A 26,388-nucleotide genomic window follows, 5' to 3' on the forward strand; every position below is an offset into this window, starting at 1 on the left:
AATCCTCTGTACTCCAAAAAGGCATTTCGATCCTTTGACATACAGGGAATTCTCCCTCAAGATCCGGAACACAGTCCGAATATGTTCCACATGAGAATCCCAATCCTTGGAGAAGATCAAAATATCATCCAGATAGCTAATCAAAAATTTATCGACAAAGTCTCGGAAAATATCGTTCATGAAGCACTGGAAGACAGAAGGGGCATTAATGAGCTCAAAAGGCATCACCAGGTACTCAAAATGTCCCTCCGGAGTATTAAACGCCGTCTTCCATTCATCCCCCTGCTTAATGCGGATAAGATTATACGCCCCCCTGAGGTCAAGCTTGGTAAACCAGCAAGCACCTCTAACTCTAGAGAATAGATCCGAAATCAGAGGTAACGGATACTGATATTTAATAGTAATTTTATTGAGGGCACGATAATCAATACAAGGCCTTAAAGAACCATCCTTTTTGGCCACAAAAAAAAAACCCGGCACCTAAGGGTGAAGAGGATGGTCTAATATGACCCTTCTCCAACGCCTCCTTAATATAGGACCGCATAGCCTCGTGCTCGGGTACAGATAAATTGAAGAGCCGACCCTTGGGAAATTTACACCCCCGGGCTTAGTTCAATTGCACAGTCATAACTCCTATGAGGAGGCAAGGACGCAGACTCATTCTCACTAAATACATCATAAAAGTCCGCCAAATAGTTAGGAACATCATGCGACTGAGGAGAGGTGGAAAAAATCGGAGCTTCACTAAAGGCACACCGACAACCCCAACTCACCACAGACACAGATTTCCAATCCAAAACTGGATTAAGAATTTGCAACCAGGGAAACCCCAGAACAACGGCATCATGCAGACCATGCAACACCAAAAATCTGCAATTTTCTTGATGGTCTGGGGCGACCCGCATGACCACCTGGGTCCAAAACTGAGGTCTATATTTAGCCAAAGGAGTAGCATCAATCCCCCTCAAAGGGATAGGCGTCTGCAGAGGTGTCATCGGAAATCCACAACGTTTAGCAAAATCCAAGTCCATTAGATTTAGCGCTGCTCCCGAATCCACAAAAGCCTTGGCGGAAAATGTGGACAGGGAGCAGATCAGAGTAATTGCCAGAAGAAACTTAGGTTGAACACCACCAACAGAAAACGTGTGTGCAAAGCGTTTCTCTCGTTTAGGACAAACAGAAATAATATGCGAGGCATCTCCACAGAAAAAACCCAGCTTATTACGCCTTCTGAACTCCTGACGTTGCGCCTTACACAAAACTATCACATTGCATAGAAAAAAGGGAAGAAAGTTCCAGCGCCCGGAATGTAAAATTAAAAATCCATTTTATTGTGCCAATGCATATTAAAATTCCAGCAGGTACAGCATATCAGTCGGATGACTGCAGAACAACGCGTTTCGACGCCTCAGGTCTTAATCATGAGAACATGATTAAGACCTGAGGCGTCGAAACGCGTTGTTCTGCAGTCATCCGACTGATATGCTGTACCTGCTGGAATTTTAATATGCATTGGCACAATAAAATGGATTTTTAATTTTCCATTCCTGGCGCTGGAACTTTCTTCCCTTTTTTCTACTATTGATTGACTGCCTAGTCAAATCCGTGCGCAGGATTTGGATCCTACCAGCAAGGCAGTGCGGTGAGCTGGATTATTCTGTTCTTTTACTTCTATCACATTGCATAGGTTCAGACGTCTGTTCAACCGGTGGCAACACCTCTCGTGCAATCCTGCGATCACGTAAACGCCGATCAACCTGAATGGCTAATGACATAGAATCGTCCAGACCAGAGGGAACAGGAAAACCCACCATAGTATCTTTTACGGCTTCTGACAAACCCTTCCGAAAGAGAGCAGCCAAGGCATTATCATTCCAGGTAGTAAGGACTGCCCACTTTCGGAACTATTGACAGTACAACTCTGCAGAATCTCGACCCTGGTTCAATGCCAACAGGGTCTTTTCAGCCTGATCAATAGCATTAGGTTCGTCATACAACAACCCCAAAGCTTGAAAGAATGCATTCACATTAGTCAGAATAGGATCATCTGGTTTCAAAGAAAACGCCCAATCCTGGGGATCGCCACACAGCAAAGAGATGACAATTTTAACCTGCTGCGCGGAGCTCCCTGACGAGTTAGGCTTCAAGGCAAAAAATAATTTACAATTATTTTTGAAACTCAAAAATTTAGATCGATCCCCAAAAAGACATCAGGTGTAGGGATCTTTGGTTCAACAGCATGCGTACGAGCAAGGTAGGCGGAAATTCCCCGCACTTCCGCAGCGAGCTGCTCCACATGATCAGACAATTGCTTTATCTCCATTGAGAGAAAAAAAAATTCCCCCTACGGCCTCAGAGATATAGAGGAAAGAATATGCACACTTTTTTTTTTAAAACACAATTCTTTCCTGCTATTGAGTACCCTAGGATCTGCGGTATGGCGGGTGATTCTGTTATGATTGAGTCACCGTAGGAGGCAAAAACAGAAATGCTAACTAAGTCCAGAAAACCAGAGAGGTTGGCAGCTAACGGATTGCAGACCCCTGATCCTATCCACAACAACTAACAGTAGCCGTGGGGGGTTCCTACGATGCCCTAGACCCCTCGATCACAGCCGGAGAATTAAATAGGCCTAAAGAAAGAAAGGGGAAATCTAAACTGCCCCAGAGCAGACCCCAAAGCAATAGGCAGCCCCCAACATATAATGACGGTGAAGCAAGATGAAAACACTAACACAAACAGAAAGATAGACTGAGCAAAGACGGGGCCCAAGCTAACTAGGTAGGAAAGGACAGGAAGGCTGCTGTCTGCAATCCGTGAAAAACCCTATGAAAATAAGAGCCAACAGACTGACAGTGAAAAAGGCCCTGAAGATGCTAGGCTTCAAAAAAGCTATGTCAGTACTCAGGAATATTCTGAAGACAGAGCAACTGGCAAAAGGAGATTCAGCTCACCCCAGCAGGGAATGGCAGAATCCAGAAAAGCAAGGAAAACAAAAACAAAACACAAATGCTAACAGGCAAAGCAGAAAACTTAGCTTTAGAGGAGCAGGAATCAGACTGGTGTCCTAGAAGTCCACAGAGAAATCACCCGCAGGGCAGAAGGGCGTCGGCAGCCTTATATCCAGTCCATGACTCCACTCAGCCAGTCATACTCATTAGGCTCAGGTGCCTGATAATCAGGCTCATTACCTTCCTTTACCAGAATAGGGAGTTCACCAGACCTCAGTGACGAAGGGGAAAATGAACTCACAACAGCACGGCCTGCGCCCCCAGTGATAAAGATAGGGGACGCAGGACGCATGCAGCGTCATGCGTCGGTAGGCGGAGCTACCGGCGGAGGAGCGGCAGGGGGCGGGGCTTAGCGGCGGCCGTGCGCAGGCCGTCGCTGCACTCAAAAGCGCTAGTGTGAAACTAGCCTTACTCTTAGACCTGTGACGGGGACAAGGGGGCATCCTCTACGTCTGGAGGAAAGGTTTAAGCATACTAACAGACGCGGATTCTTTACTGTAAGAGCAGTGAGACTATGGAACTCTCTGCCATATGATGTTGTAATGAGTGATTCCCTACTAAAATTTAAGAAGGGACTGGATGCCTTTCTTGAAAAGTATAATATTACAGGGTATATACACTAGTTTCCTTAATATTGCGTTGATCCAGGGAGCTAGTCTGATTGCCGTATGTGGAGTCGGGAAGGAATTTTTTTCCCCAATGTGAAGCTTACTGTTTGCCACATGGGTTTTTTGCCTTCCTCTGGATTAACATGTTAGGGCAAGTTAGGATAGGATATGGGTTGAACTAGATGGACTTAAAGTCTCCCTTCAACCTTAATTACTATGTTACTATGTATTAACAGAGTGTCTTATTATTCATACAGTCAACAGTTATCAGCAGCAAACAAAGTTCAGTAACTTTGGGTTATTTACCTGGATCACCATGCGACGGGTAGCACCCAGTGCACAGTTGCTCTCTTACAGGTACAGTTTGTAATATTTACTTATATATGCAGGGCTGAAGTTGAAGACATGGTAAAAAAATAGGCTGAGGAAGATGTAGAGTTTAATATTTCTTCACTTTAGGGAGTAAAACAAAGAAAATGTAACAGGTCTCATAACTTCTAATGGAATTTATCTGTACTCACCCTCTGTAATACTGACAATCACTTCCAATGTTCTGTGGCAAATTAGTGCTCAGCCTCTTCAAGCAGTCCAACTGTATGGATAGTAAAGGTACTATCCGCTCATACGTCCCCTTTTGTTAGTTGTCCTAAGCAGCTTTTACTTTGAAGGTCTGTCCTGAAGCGTTAACTTGCCTGTGAACTTTGGAGACGCTGCTGCTTGTCCACTCCTGGGCTCCTTGAACTCCACTTGCCGCTGGTCGTTCCTGTACGTGGCCAAAACTGAGACTATTCTGCCAATACTCTGCACTGTGACTACAATACCATAACTCCTCTTCTTGTGTCTCTGGTTCTCTATGCTGACTATTCTGATGCCTTGACTCTGGCTGACTGGTGTCCATGATCTCTGCACAACTTTGCATTTAGTGATGGGTCGTTTGCAACTGATCTGAGACAAAAAAAACCCCCTGCTCCTTGCTGGGAACAATCGGAGCTGGCACCCAGTGAGAGCCACTAAAGTCTCTGAATGGCTCTCACTGGGGTAAAATGATGGTGTTCAGCTGCTAAAACCCTGTGCATTAAGGGCCTGTCACACTAAGAGATATCGCTAGCAATATCGCTATAACTTGTGACGTTATAGTGATATTGCTAGCGATATCGCTGTGTCTGATACTTACCTACGACCCGCTCCCCCGCTGGTTATCGCTGATTGCGCGAGAACAGGCTGGACTGTTTCTCGTCGTCAGCTTCCTGCGGCGCTTCCTGCTGTGACGACGAGCGACGCGTGGAGCCGGGCGGGAGGACGCAGGATCGCCTGGTGTGACAGGTAAGTAGCGACCCCCGTCCCCAGCGATGTCGCTGGTGAGATCTGCCTGTGTGGCAGCTCATTAGCGACCACTTAGCGATGTACCAGCGATCCTGACCACGTCATATCGCTGGTCGGGATCGCTGGTACATCGCTAAGTGTGACAGTACCTTTACTGAAGAGACACAGATTAGATATTAGAAAAAACTTTTTGACAGTTAGAGTGATCAATGAGTGGAACAGGCTGCCACGAGAAGTGGTGAGTTCTCCTTCAATGGAAGTCTTCAAACAGAGGCTGGACAGACATCTGACTGGGATGATTTAGCGAATCCTGCTTTGAGCAGGGGGTTGGACCAGATGGCCCAGGAGGTCCCTTCCAACTCGACGATTCTATGATCCTGGCCATCACTGCCACAGTTCCTCACTAACACAGTACAGTATTCTTCCACCAATCCCTCGTTTGACATAACCCCCATCATACAAAAGGCTTATAACAGATCAGAAACCAACCCAGGTAGCGTATAATTGACCAATGGAGCGTGTGGACGTGGGGATTCATGAATCGAGATAAAAGAGCAACCCAAGATTAATTTTTACTTATAGGTTTGGTTTTTTTTAAACAATTGTACCTGCTGAAGCTAGGTGTTTCTATAGCTCTCCACAGGTGGTCCTTGGCTCTTGGGCAACTCTTTTGATAATTCTTTTCACTCCTTTGTCTGAGCAACTGAACTGAGTTTAAAAATTCTTCTGTAACCAATGCCATCAGTATGTTTTGCAACAATAAGGTTACAAAGGTCTTGAGACAGCTCATTGTTTTTACCCATTATGAAATGTTTCTTGTATGGCACCTTGGTAATGAGACACTTTTTTATAGGCCATCATTTGAACCAGCTGACCATGAAAAATAATAAGAGGCAGGATTGCTTTCTAATTATTAATATATACTGCTCAAAAAAATAAAGGGAACACAAAAACAACAAAACGTAACTCCAAGTTAGTCACACTTCAGTGAAATCAACACTGATTGTGATTCAATTTCTTCTGCTGTTGTGCAAATGGAATAAACAAATGTTAGAAATGATAGGAAGGTCACTAACATCCATGTGTCTGCTCAGTAATAGTGTCCAGCGTTCGCTTTATTTTTTTGAGCAGTATATTTCAGCTGGTATCATGACTTTCCATGGCTTTTTGTTCCTCTCTTTCTCCATGTGTTCAATACTTCTTCCCTGTCATTTCTCATTATTACACATACAGTTGTGGCAAAGTATTGACACCCCTGCAATTCTGTCAGATATTACTCAGTTTCTTCCTGAAAATAATTGCAAACACAAATTCTTTGGTATTATTATCTTCATTTAATTTGTCTTAAATGAAAAAACACAAAAAGAATTGTCCTAAAGCCAAATTGGATATAATTCCACACCAAACATAAAAAAGAGGGTGGACAAAAGTATTGGCACTGTTCGAAAAATCATGTGATGCTTCTCTAATTTGTGTAATTAGCAACACCTGTAACTTACCTGTGGCACCTAACAGGTGTTGGCAATAACTAAATCACACTTGCAGCCAGTTGACATGGATTAAAGTTGACTCAACCTCTGTCCTGTGTCCTTGTGTGTACCACATTGAGCATGGAGAAAAGAAAGAAGACCAAAGAACTGTCTGATAACTTGAGAAACCAAATTGTGAGGAAGCATGAGCAATCTCAAGGCTACAAGTCCATCTCCAAAGACCTGAATGTTCCTGTGTCTACCATGCGCAATGTCATCAAGAAGTTTAAAGCCCATGGCACTGTGGCTAACCTCCCTAGATGTGGACGGAAAAGAAAAATTGACAAGAGATTTCAATGCAAGATTGTGCGGATGTTGGATAAAGAACCTTGACTAACATCCAAACAAGTTCAAGCTGCCCTGCAGCCAGAGGGTACAACAGTGTCAACCCATACTATCCGTCAGCGTCTGAATGAAAAGGGACTGTATGGTAGGAGACCCAGGAAGACCCCACTTCTTACCGCGAGACATAAAAAAGCCAGGCTGGAGTTTGCCAAAAAAAAGCCTAAAACGTTTTGGAAGAATGTTCTCTGGTCAGATGAGACAAAAGTAGAGCTTTTTGGGCAAAGGCATCAACATAGAGTTTACAGGAGAAAAAAAAGAGGCATTCAAAGAAAAGAACACGGTCCCTACAGTCAAACATGGCGGAGGTTCCCTGATGTTTTGGGGTTGCTTTGCTGCCTCTGGCACTGGACTGCTTGACCGTGTGCATGGCATTATGAAGTCTGAAGACTACCAACAAATTTTGCAGCATAATGTAGGGCCCAGTGTGAGAAAGCTGGGTCTCCCTCCGAGGTCATGGGTCTTCCAGCAGGACAATGACCCAAAACACACTTCAAAAAGCACTAGAAAATGTTTTGAGAGAAAGCACTGGAGACTTCTAAGGTGGCCAGCATTGAGTCCAGACCTGAATCCCATAGAACACCTGTGGAGAGATCTAAAAATGGCAGTTTGGAGAAGGCACCCTTCAGATATCAGGGACCTGGAGCAGTTTGCCAAAGAAGAATGGTCTAAAATTCCAGCAGAGCATTGTAAGAAACTCATTGATGGTTACCGGAAGCGGTTGGTCGCAGTTATTTTGGCTAAAGGTTGTGCAACCAAGTATTAGGCTGAGGGTGCCAATACTTTTGTCTGGCCCATTTTTGGAGTTTTGTGTGAAATGATCAATGTTTTGCTTTTTGCTTCATTCTCTTTTGTGTTTTTTTCATTTAAGACAAATTAAATGAAGATAATACCAAAGAATTTGTGTTTGCAATCATTTTCAGGAAGAAACTGAGTATTATCTGACAGAATTGCAGGGGTGTCAATACTTTTGGCCACATCTGTAACTTAATTTATGGACATCTATGCTTTGATTTCTTTGCCTGTGTGGAATGGATGGGTTGTTACGGATATCTGGTGAGAATTTCATGTCAATAGCACCTTAAGAAATATATTTACTTAGAAAGTTGGTGACGTGTTCAATACGTATTTCACCCACTGTATATCCCAATCAAGAGATTCACACATAGAGCATCATAAATATATTAGTATCAATTCATTCCCTGATGCAAAACAAAAACATAAAAATCAGAAAATTACTCAATCAAAGAATAGATACTATATATTTATAAAGGCTGCAATTGTGACACCAAGAAGTAAAAGTCGTGGAATTATGGAAATCACAGGATGGATAGATAGACATGTTACTGATATGTAAATGATGAAAAAATGGAAACTACATTTTCTAAACATTTCAATTCATTCAGTATACAATGAGTGCCATATGCAGAAATACATGTACTAAAATGTCTTGGCTGCTATCAATGCATGGTATAAGGGTCCCGTTACACTTAGCGACGCTCTAGCGATCCCGACAATGATACGGCCTGGTAAGGATCGCTGGTGCGTCGCTACATGGTCGCTAGTAAGCTGTCAAACAGGCAGATCTACTCAACAACGCAGCAACGATACGGCGATCCGTATAACTACCTCGGCGGTCGTTGGGACCTTGTCACACAGCAGCTGTTCTGACGACTCCCGCCTGTGTCCCTGAGTTCTGCGTCGCCAACGAGGTCGCTCGTTGGCGTCAAACACAGCGATGCATGCTGGCCAGCGGGACGTCAGCGATCCAAAAATGGCCTAGGACATTCGAGCATGATCAGCGATATCCAGCGGGGGGGCCGGTCGCCGCTATGTGTCACACGTAGCAAGATCGCTGGTAAGGTCGCTGTTGCGTCACAAAACCTGTGACTTTTCAGCGATCTCGTTATGTGAGACGAGGCCTTAAGATGTGTCGAAAAGTAGAACTGTGCAACAGAATCCAAGCACAGTATTAACAAGAGATAATCAAGTAACATTTCTGGTGGAGTAAACTATTTTTCTGAGATACCTGCAGATAGTTTGAATTCATTCATTTTTATTTTGGTTTGTAAGGGTTTATTATACCCAAGCCGGGAGGAGACTTAAAAGTGATGAGTGAAATTAAATTTAGATTCCCACAAAGTCTGAATATTCTTTGTGATTTGATATACATGTATTGAACGAATTTTGTTATTTTTGCGAGTCCAATGTCATTGGGATTTATCCTATCATTTGGTTGTAATTAATTAGTGATATTGTCAAGCGGTTTTACATAGATCTGTTGACATTTGACCTGTACGTTAAGACTAAGACCAAAATGGGCCAACAGAGTGTTCTCCTGCCATGCTTAGGCTTTAATTTTAATAAGGAACACTACATTTTAATCAGAAGTTCCAGCCTTTCTTATTTTGAAGATGAATCTGTAGGTACCGTAGTATGGCTCTATCATGGGGAGTGATGTTACATGAATGTAGTCTGGGTTTATTATTGTGTGTGGGGTTAATTTGGCGTATATTCTTTGTATGAAGGCAAGTTGTTGGCTGAACACTGGCCAACTCGTTCTGCAGAACAAAACAATCATAATAATGATTTAGAGAATACATTATCATCATTCATTTTGCGCCAATCACTTCTTACTTTCTTTTGCACCATACAGAAACATTGCCAATCTATCTTTAGTCGTGCCCATCTTACAAGTATAATGAGTGAGGAGCACAATCAATTCCTCATGGCTCTGGCCCGTTCAATAGGATATCGTGGTGACCAACTCTGGACCGGTGGCAGTACGGAAAAGGTGAGTGGCAGTCGTCTACAGAAAACATGCAGCTCATATTGTGGTGGCATATCAATTATTTACTGGTTCCTTGGGAGATGCAAGCATAACCCTATGATGATTTCTGGGAACTCTCTCTGTTTGTTGAGGTTATTTCACACTACAAAATTATTTTAATTCTTCCAAACTTTCTGCCACCATGCAAATGAAGGTGGACAGTGGACCTTTTTTTGTGACTAAATGCCTTGATGCAACGTTCCACCAACTTATTTAGATTACTGCTACTCTTCTAGGTTGATTGACAGATGGTTTGAAGAGAGTCAACGCTGTCTCTGAACTCTCACTAATACTTTATCTATCCCTTAATCTAATCTAACCAGGAGGTGCTTCCCTTTTTATATGACCTTCCTTCCCATGCTGGGCTGGTCTCAAACATATTAACCGTATCTAAACCTGTGCACTCCTTCCTATAACTAATATGCCCACTATAGCATATTTATCATCCTGAATCTCACTTCTAATTCCTATACCAAATCTTATGTCCTAAACCTAACCCTATACACTACACATTACTCAAATTGTAAAATAATAACATCACATTACAATAATTGCATCAGTTAGTTCTTATACAGTTCTATATATTTTCACATATGACATATCAAAACACAATACATCAGCATATTAATATTCACACTACAATTGTTGTCTTCAGGGTAAGAAGTGATAGCACAAGAGATGTGCAATGTCAGAAGCGTGGAGGGAGTCATTAGTGTGTTCTCTCCTGCACTGAAGCGATAGCAGATGAGATGAGCAGTGACAGAAGCGTGGAGGGAGTGATTAATGTGTTCTCGCCTGCACTGAAGCGATAGCGGATGAGATGAGCAGTGTCAGAAGCGTGGAGGGAGTGATTTCTGTTTTCTCTCCTGCACTGAAGTGATAGCGGATGAGATGAGCAGTGTCAGAAGCGTGGAGGGAGTGATTTCCTTGTTCTCTCCTGCACTGAAGTGATATTACAGGAGACGAGCGGACCAATGATAGAAGCGAGCAGAGTGACTTATGTACGCTTTCTTGCACAGAAACAGTGCATACATAAGAGTTTTATTTATTTCATCTTCATGTAGCACTAAATTAGTGTTTGGTTGCCAAGGTATCTAGTCTGGAGCAAAGTTACACTTCAAAATAGATGAGCTAGTCACACCATCATTTGGCTTCTCCAATAACACTGAAACTGACTGATCAGAGCAGAGGTGTAGCTAGGGGTTCAGGACAGGGGAGCAAAATACATCTTAGTGGGCCCATGTTATATTTAACCATGTTTACAGCATGGTGTATCCTAATCATAGTGTGCATAGGGGAACCATATTGCTACTGAAAAAAAAGTATTCAAAGACCAAGACCGTTATTACTACCCTACAGTTTTGCAGAACATATTAAGAGATTACAATGCAGTTATAGAACATGACTACTGAAGTTTTCTCTCATGGAGTCATTCAACTTACCTGTCTTTTCCATCAGACCCAACCCGCCATGACTACTTCTTCCAGCCAGGACCCAGCTGCAGAGATAACAACAAAGTCACATTTGACTTCTGCACCGTCCCCATCTATTGCCAACCTGCACAAACACCTCATCCTGCTGACATCCCCAGTACTGAGCCGCTGCTAATGTATTTGTCTCTATTACTGCACCTGCTGCATGACGTGCTAACAGTGCTCTTCTTAGTGCCCCACATAGTACTAATGCCCACTGGTGCTACTTACAAACACCCCTTTGTGCCCACTCAATGATAATTTTGCCCACTAGGAAATATTAATGACATTTATGAGTGCCCTAGAAACTAATAATATTCAAATTATGCCCCCTAGAAAGTATAAATGACTGCTGTGCACCCTGAAAGTTACATTAACTTGAATGCCCTGTAATGTAAAATTTCTCTTAGTCTCCACACATACAGTAAGCTAATAATTCGACACAAAAAAAGGTATAGTGCGCCAGAATAGAAACTCTCCCACCCCATATCCTGGCGAGTCCTCTGACACAGTAAACATCTTGGCACAGGCTGAGCAACACATTGTCATCAATGCGCTATCTGCACTGGCACACTATGATACTATGAATGCCTCTGCCATTCTGCATGCAGTAGGCCTAAAGCAACTTGCGGTCTACAGAACATAGAATGGCAACCACAAAAATGTCCAAAAACATACTAATGCGGTAGGGGAACCTTCACCATAAAGGACTTCCCAGCATGCATAAAGTACAGGGGCGTGTGAAATACATAGACCAAAAAGTGGATACCCAGAACATAGAATGGCAAGGAGGGAGATCATGCTTCCTCCTCTACCGCAGAATTTATTTGTATCGACAAGCTACTGTCTGCACGTTGACAGTTTCTCTAAGTGGGCCCCATCATGTGAGTGGACTCAAGCCAATGACCTCCTCATTCATCCCGACAGTAGCTATGCTATTGAATCACAGTCACTCTCCTTGTACGGTCTATGCTCAATTTTTTAATCACCAGCTTTAATACATGCAGAAGTGTTTAGTTGACCCAACCATTGGTTACATTGTGGATAATGTATAACTTAATCATTATATGATTTTTTTTGTTCCCTATTTGTGAATTACATACCGTAATCACAGCCCAGCTGTATCTCTACCCAATTGCTGCAGTGTTATTTATCATTACAAACACTTCCAGATTTCATCTCACAGTTTTGTGTAAGATAGGAGGGTGTGTTCTTGTTCTTTTATCCTCTGCATGACACTTGCAGCTTATGATTGGTCAACCTTATGCAGGGGAAGAAGTTGAACTTTACATAAATTATAACCTAAACTTTACAAGCTAATGTATCTGCATGGAGAGATTTACTTAGCTCTGCAGCCACTATTCCATGATGTGCACAATTTAACATGCTCAAACTGGTGAAAGGTCCATTTTAATATGAGCAAGCCCAAGGCATCAACAATTATAAATTTCAGACCTCTTAAATCTAAATTCCTGCCTTTGTGGTATATCTGCCCTTTGGATGGAGTTCTTTTTTCATGCTGACTTCTGGTTGGCTTATAGCAGTTCAGCGTGTTTAGTAATGCCGAGCTTCATCTGAGACCAACAAAAATCTTTGTAGTGAGGGAAATGTTATGCGTTTTTCACCCGATTTTAAGTTTAATATTATTTTAAAGCAACATTAGTTAATAGTCATGTAACCTGTATTAATGCTCCTTAGGGAAAAAATTCTTGGGCTGATGGATCACCATTCAACTTTCTGAAGTTTCCCGGAGGCAATCTGTTGAAATTATTTGGCATCAATAAGTGCTTGAGCCTGTCTTTTGGAGGTAAATAGCTAATAATGTCATAAACAGTGGCAATAAAATTGTATGGAAGCTTGTGCAAATTAAAACAATTCTCTTACCCATAGTTAGGGTTGCAACCTGATATCATGATGCCAGTGCAGGTAAGGCTAGTTTCACATTAGCGTTTTTTTTGCGCAGCGCATCGGGCGCATAAAAAAACGCAAAGAAAAACGCAAAACAAACGCGCTTTTTTTAACGTCATGCGCACGCTGATGCGTCAAAAAAACGCAGCGTTGCTTGCGTTTTACATGCGTTTTTGCATGCATTTGCGTTTTTTATGCACATACGTTTTTAGGTGTGACATTTTTTCCATTGTCTAGAGAACATTCTAGACTTGTTTAACTCAAAAACGCATGCGCAAAAAAACGCAAACATGCACAAGACCATGCGCACGCATGCGTTCCCATAGACTTCAATGTGTTTTTTTTGCGCATTCCGTGCGCAAGTGTGCGCATGCGTTTTTTTGCCGAGACAGGGCGCACCAAAAAATCCAACATGTTGCGTCTGGCGCGCCTGGCGCGAAAGACAAAAAAACGCATGCGCACGAAAACGCAAGTGTGCGCAAGACCATGCGCACGTCATGTTAAACATAGGTGCGCAGTGCGCATGCGCACGGGTGCGCACGATGCGCTGCGCACAAAAGCGCTAATGTGAAACCAGCCTAATACATCAATATCTCCTCCTGCTCTTCTTAGGTTAGCTTCAAACATCCAACATTAACGGCCTGAGTACACACCATGATATTTGGACTGACTGTGAGTCTTCTTAACCAAACTCAACAGTCTTGTAGGCATATTTGAGGGTAACAATGTTAGGGACAGCAGACCCGCAGCTTGTCCAAGAGTCGTGGTCCATGCTAGTACTGTCAATGCTGGAAGTGTAAAGCTGGCTTTGCTGGGATTAGGCTAACAGTTCCGAGAGGTGGATGATTAATCTTTTTATTATATTAGACCACCAGGGATGCTTGACCTCAACCCCTTAATTACCTAGACCATGTAGAATGCTTAAATTAAACCTAGGTTGTTACTATTAAAAGCACACCCTCCTTTTTAAAAAGCCGGTATATTGTGTTGGAAAAGTTGGCAACTCCACCTATAGCAATAAATTAAATTCAAAATGTCATTGTTTTGGATCCTGGGGTCTTGTCAGTGGAACATTGAGCAGATATTAACATTAGACTTGAGCTACACAGTGACTTTGGTTGTTACGCAAGTCAACTGGCCAAATATTGCCAAGTATCGCTATTGCATAGCAGCACACTACAAGTCAAAGCGGTCACATAGCCACCCCAAGAGCTCTGCGATCATGTCAAGCAAGTCGAAAAAAAGTCCAACAGCATCTAAATTTTTGAGAATTGCTTGTCACGATCATAGTACCCTTGGGGTGAGTCGACAATGTAGCACTATTTATTAGTATTGTGCTGCAATGTGGGAGCCTCACCTAGCAATCGCGTGGTTTGTGTCGCGGCCAAAGTCGTTGGGTAGTCCAAGCCTAAATGTGTACATCTATATGCCAATAAGTGGTTCTATGAGAAATGTAATAAAATATGGAAAAAAAAAAAAGAGTGCACATTTAAATATTAAACATTTTTCTAAATACCTTTTTGAGCAAAAAGGTATGCTTTATCTAGTGCACTCTGTCAGGGTTTTAAAGATAAACCCAAGAAAAAAACATAAAAGCCAAATAACTTGCAGTAAATAAACAGCATTATTTTAATATTAAAAGGTTAGGACTGTCCCGAATAGGGTGACCGTGATGTGGTGGGATGGCTTTTTCATAAAAATTATATTAACTAAGCACCCTATATTATTTTCATTGCGGTTTATTTATTTACTGCAGGGTATTTCCTTTTTATGTTTTTATCTTGGGTTATGTCTGCTTGGTGGCCAATGTGAACATGCGCTTACATGCTGCATGCACACCAACTTCTATTCTAGTTCATGTCTTCAGGTGTTTTTGTTTCTTTTTTTTTTTCATTCTGTGCAAATAAAGGAGTGGCCTCCCTTTTCTTTGAGCTGGAGATTACATTCATGTAGTTCCACATGCCTGGGTGTCGATTATCCTAGCTCAGTCGTTCTCGGTCCTTATCCTCATACACATCACTTGACAAATGGTAAGGTTTTAATATTAGAGGTTAGGACCATCCCGAATAGGGTCAACTTGACGTGGTGGGATGGCTTTTAAAGTTTTTTGTTATCAAAATTATGTTAACTAAGCACCCTATATTATTTTCAGGCACTATTGCTGTTTATTTACTGTAAGGCATTTGCTTTTTATGTTATTATCTTGGGTTTTGTCTGTTTAGTGGCCACTTACATGTTGTATACAGACCAACTTATATTACAGTTAATCTCTTTAGGTGTTTTCAAGATTTTAAAGATGATAACTGCCATCAATCACAACCTGTCCTAGATTTCAGAGGACCGCAGTAGGAAAGCTGGGTGAAGAACATCTACTTGAGTTCACATCAGAACAGTGTCCTGTCAGGCATTGTGAACATACACTCCCCTGTTCAGTCAACCTGACAGGACAATAAATGGAGCTGAACTAAAGGAGAAGATACACACCTTTCTTTAGGTGACTGGGAATGAACGTCCATCTCAGTCAGCCTAACAGTTTTAGTGTGAGTGTCTCATGCTTCATGCAGACCATTACTGTGGATCCTGGCAGTTGGCACCTTTAAAATCCTGACAGAGTGCACTACATAAAATAGATCTTTATGCAACATAAAGGTATTTAGAAAAATGTTTAATTAATGTTTAAATGTGTATTATTTATTTTATTTATTTCATTATATTTCTAGGAGAACCTCTTTAAGCCAGTTTGTATGTGGGCATTGATATCTATAATAATTTAAATCTTCAAATATAACAAGACTAAGACCTTGTGCACACATTGAGTATTTGGTGAGTTTTTTACCTCAGTGCTTGTAAGCCAAAACCAGGAGTGGAACAATCAGAGGAAAAGTATAATAGAAACATTTGCACCATTTCTGCATTTATCACCCACTCCTGGTTTTGGCTTACAAGTACTGGGGTAAAAAAAGCACACCAAATATTAAATGTGTGCATGTGGCCTAAGGCTGGAGTAACACTTACCATATAAAAAATGGGTCTGATTTTGACAGACGAGAATCGCACAAATGTTCCCTGAATAGTGATCCGGACACAATCCGTTTGCAATTTCCTCGCATCTAGTAACAGTGTGACATCCGTATGGCATCTGTATGCAAGGCGATTTTGACAGAGATCTGCTGTATGTAAAAAGCTCATGTTAAAATCGCATTATAAAACACAACTGTAAACATCAATAGAAATAGTTATAAATAGACTAAAGGCCGGCAAATGATCTGCCGCGTACAGTATAGAATAGGTTAGAATAGATAGAATAAGTGTGTCTATATATATATATATACACATACAGTGGGGCAAAAAAGTATTTAGTCAGTCAGCAATAGTGCAAGTTCCACCACTTAAAAAGATGAGAGGTGTCTGTAATTTACATCATAGGTAGACCTCAACTATGGGAGACAAACTGAGAAAAAAAAATCCAGAAAATCACATTGTCTGTTTTTTTTTTTCATTTTATTTGCATATTATGGTGGAAAATAAGTATTTGGTCAGAAACAAAATTTAATCTCAATACTTTGTGATATATCCTTTGTTGGCAATGACAGAGGTCAAACGTTTTCTGTAAGTCTTCACAAGGTTGCCACACACTGTTGTTGGTATGTTGGCCCATTCCTCCATGCAGATCTCCTCTAGAGCAGTGATGTTTTTGGCTTTTCGCTTGGCAACACGGACTTTCAACTCCCTCCAAAGGTTTTCTATAGGGTTGAGATCTGGAGACTGGCTAGGCCACTCCAGGACCTTGAAATGCTTCTTACGAAGCCACTCCTTCGTTGCCCTGGCGGTGTGCTTTGGATCATTGTCATGTTGAAAGACCCAGCCACGTTTCATCTTCAATGCCCTTGCTGATGGAAGGAGGTTTGCACTCAAAATCTCACGATACATGGCCCCATTCATTCTTTCATGTACCCGGATCAGTCGTCCTGGCCCCTTTGCAGAGAAACAGCCCCAAAGCATGATGTTTCCACCACCATGCTTTACAGTAGGTATGGTGTTTGATGGATGCAACTCAGTATTCTTTTTCCTCCAAACACGACAAGTTGTGTTTCTACCTAACAGTTCCAGTTTGGTTTCATCAGACCATAGGACATTCTCCCAAAACTCCTCTGGATCATCCAAATGCTCTCTAGCAAACTTCAGACGGGCCCGGACATGTACAGGCTTAAGCAGTGGGACACGTCTGGCACTGTAGGATCTGAGTCCATGGTGGCGTAGTGTGTTACTTATGGTAGGCCTTGTTACATTGGTCCCAGCTCTCTGCAGTTCATTCACTAGGTCCCCCCGCGTGGTTCTGGGATTTTTGCTCACCGTTCTTGTGATCATTCTGACCCCACGGGGTGGGATTTTGCGTGGAGCACCAGATCAAGGGAGATTATCAGTGGTCTTGTATGTCTTCCATTTTCTAATTATTGCTCCCACAGTTGATTTCTTCACTCCAAGCTGGTTGGCTATTGCAGATTCAGTCTTCCCAGCCTGGTGCAGGGCTACAATTTTGTTTCTGGTGTCCTTTGACAGCTCTTTGGTCTTCACCATAGTGGAGTTTGGAGTCAGACTGTTTGAGGGTGTGCACAGGTGTCTTTTTATACTGATAACAAGTTTAAACAGGTGCCATTACTACAGGTAATGAGTGGAGGAAAGAGGAGACTCTTAAAGAAGAAGTTACAGGTCTGTGAGAGCCAGAAATCTTGATTGCTTGTTTCTGACCAAATACTTATTTTCCACCATAATATGCAAATAAAATGAAAAAAAACAGACAATGTGATTTTCTGGATTTTTTTTTCTCAGTTTGTCTCCCATAGTTGAGGTCTACCTATGATGTAAATTACAGACGCCTCTCATCTTTTTAAGTGGTGGAACTTGCACTATTGCTGACTGACTAAATACTTTTTTGCCCCACTATATATATATATATATATATATATATATATATATATATATATATATATATATATATATATATATTTCATAGAGCGATAGATAGCAGAATAGCCGATAATTCATTTGTCAGCTTCTGTAAAATCATTGCAGAACCCGACAGGATAGGAGACATGGTTTATATACACTCACTGGCCACTTTATTAGGTACACCATGCTAGTAAGGGGTTGGACCCCCTTTTGCCTTCAGAACTGCCTCAATTCTTCGTGGCAGAGATTCAACAAGGTGCTGGAAGCATTCCTCAGAGATTTTGGACCATATTGACATGATGGCATCACACAGTTGGCGCAGATTTGTCGGCTGCACATCCCTGATGCGAATCTCCCGTTCCACCACATCCCAAAGATGCTCTATTGGATTGAGATCTGGTGACTGAGGAGGCCATTTGAGTACAGTAAACTCATTGTCATGTTCAAGAAACCAATCTGAGATGATTCGAGCTTTATGACATGGCGCATTATCCTGCTGAAAGTAGCCATCAGATGTTGGGTACATTGTGGTCATAAAGGGATGGACATGGTCAGCAACAATACTCAGGTAGGCTGTGGCATTGCAACGATGCTCAATTGGTACCAAGGGGCCCAAAGAGTGCCCAGAAAAAATTCCCCACACCATGACACCACCACCACCAGCCTGAACCGTTGATACAAGGCAGGATGGATCCATGCTTTCATGTTGTTTACGCCAAATTCTGACCCTACCATCCGAATGTCGCAGCAGAAATCGAGACTCATCAGACCAGGCAACGTTTTTCCAATCTTCTACTGTCCAATTTCGATGAGCTTGTGCAAATTGTAGCCTCAGTTTCCTGTTCTTAGCTGAGAGGAGTGGTACCCAGTGTGGTCTTCTGCTGCTGTAGCCCATCTGCCTCAAAGTTCGACGCACTGTGCGTTCAGAGATGCTCTTCTGCCTACCTTGGTTGTAACGGGTGGCAATTTGAGTCACTGTTGCCTTTCTATCAGCTCGAACCAGTCTGCCCATTCTCCTCTGACCTCTGGCATCAACAAGGCATTTCCGGCCACAGAACTGCCGCTCACTGGATTTTTTTTCTTTTTCGGACCATTCTCTGTAAACCCTAGAGATGGTTGTGCGTGAAAATCCCAGTAGATCAGCAGTTTCTGAAATTCTCAGACCAGCCCTTCTGGCACCAACAATCATGCCACGTTCAAAGGCACTCAAATCACCTTTCTTCGCCATACTGATGCTCGGTTTGAACTGCAGGAGATTGTCTTGACCATGTCTACATGCCTAAATGCACTGAGTTGCCGCCATGTGATTGGCTGATTAGAAATTAAGTCTTAACACACAGTTGGAGAGGTGTACCTAATAAAGTGGCCAGTGAGTGTACAGTAAAACATTGCAGAACAGTTAGATTTATATATGTCCATGACTAATAGTGTTAGTATTATGTGTGTGTAAAATTTGGGACCTGTATGTATTTACTAAAAGAATGTATTCAAGGAAAAAACTGGCGTGGGCTCCCGCGCAATTTTCTGCGCCAGAGAGGGAAAGCCAGTGACTGAGGGCAGATCTTAATAGCCTAGAGAGGGACCATGATTATTGCCCCCTCCCAGCTAAAAACATCTGCCCCATCCACCCCAGTAACAGCGCATCTGTAAGATGCGCCAATTTTGGCACTTGGCATCTCTCTTCCCACTGCCCTGTAGCAGTGACATATGGGGTAATAAGGGGTTAATGTCACCTTTGTATTGTAAGGTGACATTAAGCCTGGCTTAGTAATGGAGAGGTGTCAATAAGACACCTCTCCATTACTAATCCTAAAGTTTGTAAAGGGTTAAATAAACACACACACATGGAGAATAAAGTATTTTAATGAAATGAAAGAACAAACAGTTTTGCTATTTTTATTCTTCTGCTAATATCTGGGGGTTAAATAGTTTACAACTGTCATTGCTAGTCACTGATGCTGTGCAGCCTCCCAGCCTGACCTGCAATGAACTCGGCAGCGTGGATAAATGAACTGTCACTTACCCACGCTCAAGAGTTCACCTTTGGTCAGGCTGGGAGTCTGCTCTGACGTCACTGATGCTGACGCTGGCAGCTTCTCATTCATTCCTCAGTGGTTTACAGCCGGGGCAGTAGCATTAGCACAGCTCCCGGTTGTAAACTATTTAACCCCCAGATATGGATTACACCGTGGGACTGTTCGCTGGACAGTTATGGTATATTGCTGTTTTTTTATTTTTTATTTATTACAGGAGATCGTGGGCATCATTTGAATTAGCAGAAGAATAAAGATGGCAAAACTATGAAATATAAAGATATATATGTCATATATACACTGCTCAAAAAAATAAAGGGAACACTTAAACAACACACTCTAACTCCAAGTAAATCAAACTTCTGTGAAATCAAACTGTCCACATAGGAAGCAACACTGATTCACAATCAATTTCACATGCTGTTGTGCAAATGGAATAGACAACAGATGGAAATTATTGGCAATTATAAGTGTTCCCTTTATTTTTTTGAGCAGTGTGTATATATATATATATATAATATACACACACACACACACCTATACTATGTGTATATCTCTATTCTATCTATTCTATTGTAAGCTGTCAGTGTGATTTTACTGTACACCGCACATGAGTTGCTGGCTTTTCAATGGACACCAACGTATTTCTCGCAAGTCACACTGATGGTCCGTGTGGTGTGTAAGTTTTTCTCGCACCGATAGACTTGTATTGGTGAGTCTCGGCCAATATACGGTGCAAATTGCAGCATGCTGTGATTTCACTCGCACATATAATACGGCCGAGAAAAAATACGGTGATGGGAGCTGCCCCATAGATTAACATTGGTCCGAGTGCTATGCAATTTTTTCTCGCATAGCACTCATCTGTATTCCTCCGTAGTGTGACTCCAGCCTTACAGAAAGAATCATGAAGGAGAAAAAAACTAAAATTTGAATTTTAATTTTTTCATATACTTTAACATTTCTCTCTAGGCTCAAACTTCTGGGATCAGCTGAACTGTGTGCAGAAGCTCCATTTTATTTGCATCTACAAGCCAAGTCAGCTGTGAGGCTGAAGATCATCTCCAAACCAGGACACTTTGATATCACAGATGTGGCACAAGCTGAAGCAACCAACCAGTTATTAGCTTTTAGAGCTGCCATTAAGACACTTTGTAATTGGTCTCTTGTCTAATAAATATATTCTTGTAGTGTGCCAATTAGGAGTATTTATCTATATGCAGCCGTCAGATCTGGTTGAGATTAGTGGAACAGACGGCTGTATCACATATATTGTTTTTGTAACTCCCACTGATATGATTGGGAGTTACAGAAACTGCTTACCACAGCAAACTAGGCTATTTCTGTAGCTCCTGAATTTCTAAAACACTCATCCCCCTACTATTACAGATATATATGAACAGCTGAGAAGGGAATATGCCTTTAAGTGCAAGATAAACACCAAATACGACAACACAAAATATTAATAAAAAAAATTATTGTAAAGCAATATGCCGGTTGATTTCACACTTGCAAGGGGTGGTGAACCTAAGCCAACTACAGACTTTTGTAAAAATGTCAACTTTTACACATGTAGGTACAGAATGTTTCTAAGAAAGTGGTTTGTTATACTTTACTTTGTATATTATCATCCTCTGAACACATGGTCTTATATATCATACTTCACCAACCAAGTAGCCCACATCTTAAAGATGACCTAACACCTTCTGGGAAATTTCATGTTTCAAGTTAAAAGAGGCAAAAATATGAATACTTTCTTAAATAATATTTAGAAATTACAATAAAAATCCTATCTAATTTAATGATAAAAGTTTTGAACTTTTAAAAACGGGAGACTGAAGATGGTTAAGGTCCAGCTCTTCAACCTTACTCTCACTGGAGAAGCATAACTAGAGTTTTGGATCGGGGGCGAAACTCCTGAGTGGGCCCCTAAACCCTGATTACAACTATGGTGGCGTACCATAATAGTGGATGTCACTAAAAAAAATCTCTATACAAAGACCAAACACTAATATTACTGCCATATGGTGACCATATAGTGGTAGATAACAATGCTGCAGATCATGTAAGAAATTACAGTACAGTTACAGATAGTGACTTACATTTGACGTTCTTTCTAGTGGAGTCATTCACTTTTCCAGACCTTTCCATTTGAGAACTTCCAGTCAGGACTCGTCTGCAGAGATAACAATCAAGACATATATGACTTCTCACATTTCCAGTACGGTTCTCATCTATTCCCAACCTGCACAATCTCCTCATCCTGCTGATAACCCAATACTGAGCCGCTACTGCTGCATGTGTCTGTAAAAATGCTTATTCTTGTATATCATTCAGGACTTGTTACCAGATGCGATATGACAATGCAAATGTTCTTATAAAAAAATGTAGTGCTTTATTTTGATTCTTCCATCAAAGAAAAGATTATTACAGAAAAACATAAAAATAGGTGAAGAGATTGTCCATTAGTTCATAGCAAAGCAACATGTATGCATCCTTCCCTGGGATCCCTTATGGTAAATGGCCTCTGTCTCTGTTAAGAGCTTCAGTCTCACATGATGATTAAGTTACATACCAGCTGTCCGTAGTGTCTGAGTAAGATGACTTCTCAAGTGTGTGTCTCTCATGGTGGTGAAGGAGCGAGCCCCTCCCTAGAGTAAGCCCCCACCTTAAATATACGTCTCTCAAAGCACGTGGTCTCTATAAATGGAGCTGACATTTACCATGAGCTAAACTTACAAAAATAACCTATGTAGTGTCAGCTAACGCAATGTACAGAACTGAGTGTAATAAGAAATTAACAACCAAATATTAATATTTAAGTGTCCTTATTACTTTGTCCCTATTACTGCACCTACTGTGTGCCCTCTAAATGGTAAAACAAACCTCTAGAATACATTAACCCCTTAATGTCCATTGATGTGCACAGTCCGTCATGGGTGGTTGTAACTTACCGCACCAGGACGGACTGTGCATGTCATGCCTTTGAACTGTCACTGCGTGTAAATACGCAGTGACAGTTCAGTGCCGACAGCTGTCTATGACAGCTGACAGGCACGGCAAAGAGTGCAGGGACCCTTGCAGTCGGTCCCTGCACCCAAGCGCTGTGATTGTTCAAAGTGCTCACCACACAGATAAGCTCCTTGGGGGGGGGGTCTAGTTTCCAAAATGGTGTCACTTGTGGGATGTTTCCACTGTTTAGGCACATCAGGGGCTTTCCAAATGCAACATGGCATCCAATCTCAATTCCAGCCAATTTTACATTGAAAAAGTCAAACGGCGCTCCTTCCCTTCTGAGCTCTGCCATGCACCCACACAGTAGTTTACCCCCACATATGGGGTATGAGCGTACTCAGGACAAATTTCACAACAACTTTTGGGGTCCTTTTACCCTTGGGAAAATAAAAATTGGGGGTGAAAAGATAATTTTTGTGGAAAAATATGATTTTTTAATTTTATGGCTCTGCGTTAACCTTCTGTGAAGCCCTAAAAGGTCTCACCACACATTTAGAAAAGTTCCGTGGTGGGTCTAGTTTCCAAAATTTGGTGACTTATGGGAGGTTTCCTCTGTTTAGGCACATCAGGGGCTCTCCAAACGTGACATGGTGTCCGATCTCGATTCCAGCCAATTTGACATTCAAAATCTCAAACGATGCTCCTTCCCTTCTGACCACTGCCGTGCGCCTTAAGATTGGTCTTCCTCCACACATGGGGTATGAGTGTACTCAGGAGAAATTGCACAACAAATCTTGTGGTTAAGTTTCTCCTGAAACCCTTGACAAAATAAAAAAAATTGTGCCCAAAGAAAAATTTTGGGTAAAAAAATGAAATGTTAATTTTTTTCCTTCCACATTGCTTCAATTATTGTGAAGTACCTAAAGGGTTAATAAACTTCTTGAATGTGGTTTTGAACATCTTGAGGGTGCAGTTTTTAGAATGGTGTCACTTTTGGGTATTTTCTGTCATGATTTGTGCTGATATAAAGTAGACATGTGGGAAATGTTATTTATTAACTACGGTATTTTTTGTGACATATCTCTGATTTAAGGGCATGAAAATTAAATTTTGAAAATTGCAAAATTGTAAAAATTTTCACCATATATAAGTTTTTTTATAAATAAAAGTCATATCGAATAAATTTTACCACTAACATGAAGTACAATATGTCATGAAAAAACAATGTCAGAATCAGTGGGATCCGTTGAAGCATTCCAGAGTTATAAGCACATAAAGTGACAATGTTCTGATTTCAAAATTAAGGCCTGGCCTATAACCTACAAAATGGCTTGGTCGTTAAGGGGTTAATGCTCTGTGCAAGTGTAAGGGGGTACCACACCACTATGTATATAGTGTTTGTTATGTGTTTCTATGTAATGCATATGTATATACTCTTCTATGCAGAGATGAATAGGGAAAGTGCAGTACCCCTTATCGGACACTAGATGGGACACAGAGTAACTTGGTAGCAGAAGCTCTGTATATAGTTAATTAGGAGGCGCTAACTGTGGTTAAGAGGAAAGTGTCTTCCTGTTTGTAGGGAGTAGGGCCCAGGTGCCCCTGTAGGGCGGATAGCCCCACAACGTTGAAGCAGAGAGCCCAGCCATACACAGTCCGGATGGACAGAAGTTGAGCTGAAGCAGCAGTGTAACCGCAGTGTGGAGTAGAGGTAGAAGAGGTCCCAAGCAGTACGGGGACACAGGTCGCTCATCATGTGGCAGATCATCGCATAAGCTGATGCCCTCAGATCCGGGGCAAAATGGCTGAGGGAACCCCCAAGTGCAGAGAGTCTGAACAGGGAGGATGCTGTGTTACCGCAATCGGCGGTACAAGCCGGGCACGTACTGAGGGACATAGAAGGAAGAGCAGGGAAAGTGAAGAATGTGGATTGTATTGAACTCTTTGCTGTATCTGAAAAGGATATGCTACGAAAACAAGAAAGTAAAGTGTTATGTTTTAAGTTTGAAATGGACTCTGTCTATGCACAACAAAGGCAGCCATGGCACTTCAGCCAGCCCGATGGGACCCTGACGGTGCAGAAGGTGAAGCAAAAGGTATGCTGCAGAGTGGACACTTTATTCATGTGACAGCAGACCAGCACGTGTTAAAGCACACACTCGACTACAGCCCTGGCCATCCCTCACACAAGCGCCCTAGAAAACAGTGCCTCCATTTTGCCCCTAGAAAGTAATAATGCTCTCTGCATGCTATTTGACAGCTACAATAACCTGAGTACCCCTGTATTATTTAACCTCTTAACCCCCCTGAGATTTTTTCGGCTTTGCGTCTTCGTTTTTTGCTCCCATTCTTCTCAGAGCCATAACTTTTTTACTTTTCTGTCAATATGGCCATGTGAGCGTTTGTTTTTTTTTGGTGGGATGAGTTGTACTTTTGATCGACACCATTGGTTTTACCATGTCGTGTACCAGAAAACGGGAAAATATTTTCAAGTGCGGTGAAATTACAAAAAATAGTGCAATCCCACACTTGTTTTTTTGTTTGTTTTTTTTTACTAGGTTCACTAAATGCTAAATCTGACCAGCCATTATGATTTTCCAGGTCATTCCGAGTTCATAGACACCAAACATGTCTAGGTTCTTTTTTATCTAAGTGGTGAAAAAAAAAAATCCAAACTTTTTGTTTAAAAAAAAAATTGCACCAATTTCCGATACCCGTAGCGTCTCCTTTTCCGTGCCAGAAGCGCTTGTTAAATGCCGCTGTCAGCGTTTGGCCTTATGTATGCTTAAGATCTAGCCTGCATATCTTCCTCTGCTTACGATCACTGAATGGAAACATTGATTCCGGAGGCTGAACTTATGAACAAGAAAAGCACTAATAAAACACAGCAAGCATATCTCTAATAAAATACAACAATATCCATGCAACTGATGCTCTGTGCTGGAAAAAGTCTGTTTCCCTTAGAGCCGTGGACTTCGCTCTAAGTCCATTCATCCAATAGTCTTTAGTAAGTGGACTGCTCCTCACACACCCTACCTCCAAATTAATTCTAACTCCACCCTGCTTCCACCTCCACCCTAACTCCACCTTCCCCCTACCTCCACACTACCTTCAACCTGCTTCCATTTCACCTATATCTATACCCTACTTCCACCTTACTTCCATGACAACCCTACCTCCATCATACCTCCATGCCCACTCTAACTTCACCTCCACCCTATCTCCATCAAATCTCCACATCCGCCCCACAACCCTACATCTTCAATCCTACCTCCACTTCCACCTTATTTCAACCCTACCTCTAACTTCCCCCTACTTCCACACCAACTGAAAAGCCATCTGACCGCCTCTGTAACTCCACCTCAACACCATCTCCATCCCATCCTACCTCCACCCTATCTCTACCTCCACCTCACCTCCATTTTAA

At 41.9% G+C, this 26,388-nt stretch overlaps 1 protein-coding gene across 1 annotated transcript in view; it reads left to right on the forward strand.

Moving 5' to 3' along the window:
- Nucleotides 1-23,795, forward strand: part of LOC141100094 (struthiocalcin-2-like) — a 39,492-nt gene extending 15,697 nt beyond the window's left edge. The window contains exons 4-6 of the mRNA XM_073588309.1: nt 9,470-9,607; nt 12,814-12,922; nt 20,979-23,795. Of these exons, the coding sequence (XP_073444410.1) occupies nt 9,470-9,607; nt 12,814-12,922; nt 20,979-21,055 (324 nt within the window). The 3' untranslated portion in view covers nt 21,056-23,795. The remainder of the gene's footprint in view (nt 1-9,469; nt 9,608-12,813; nt 12,923-20,978) is intronic.
- The last annotated feature ends 2,593 nt before the right edge of the window (nt 23,796-26,388 follow it).

This window comes from Dendrobates tinctorius, unplaced genomic scaffold (genome assembly GCF_039654945.1).
Source record: "Dendrobates tinctorius isolate UK_male_01 unplaced genomic scaffold, ASM3965494v1 ptg000103l, whole genome shotgun sequence".
Classification (NCBI taxonomy): Eukaryota; Metazoa; Chordata; class Amphibia; order Anura; family Dendrobatidae; genus Dendrobates; species Dendrobates tinctorius.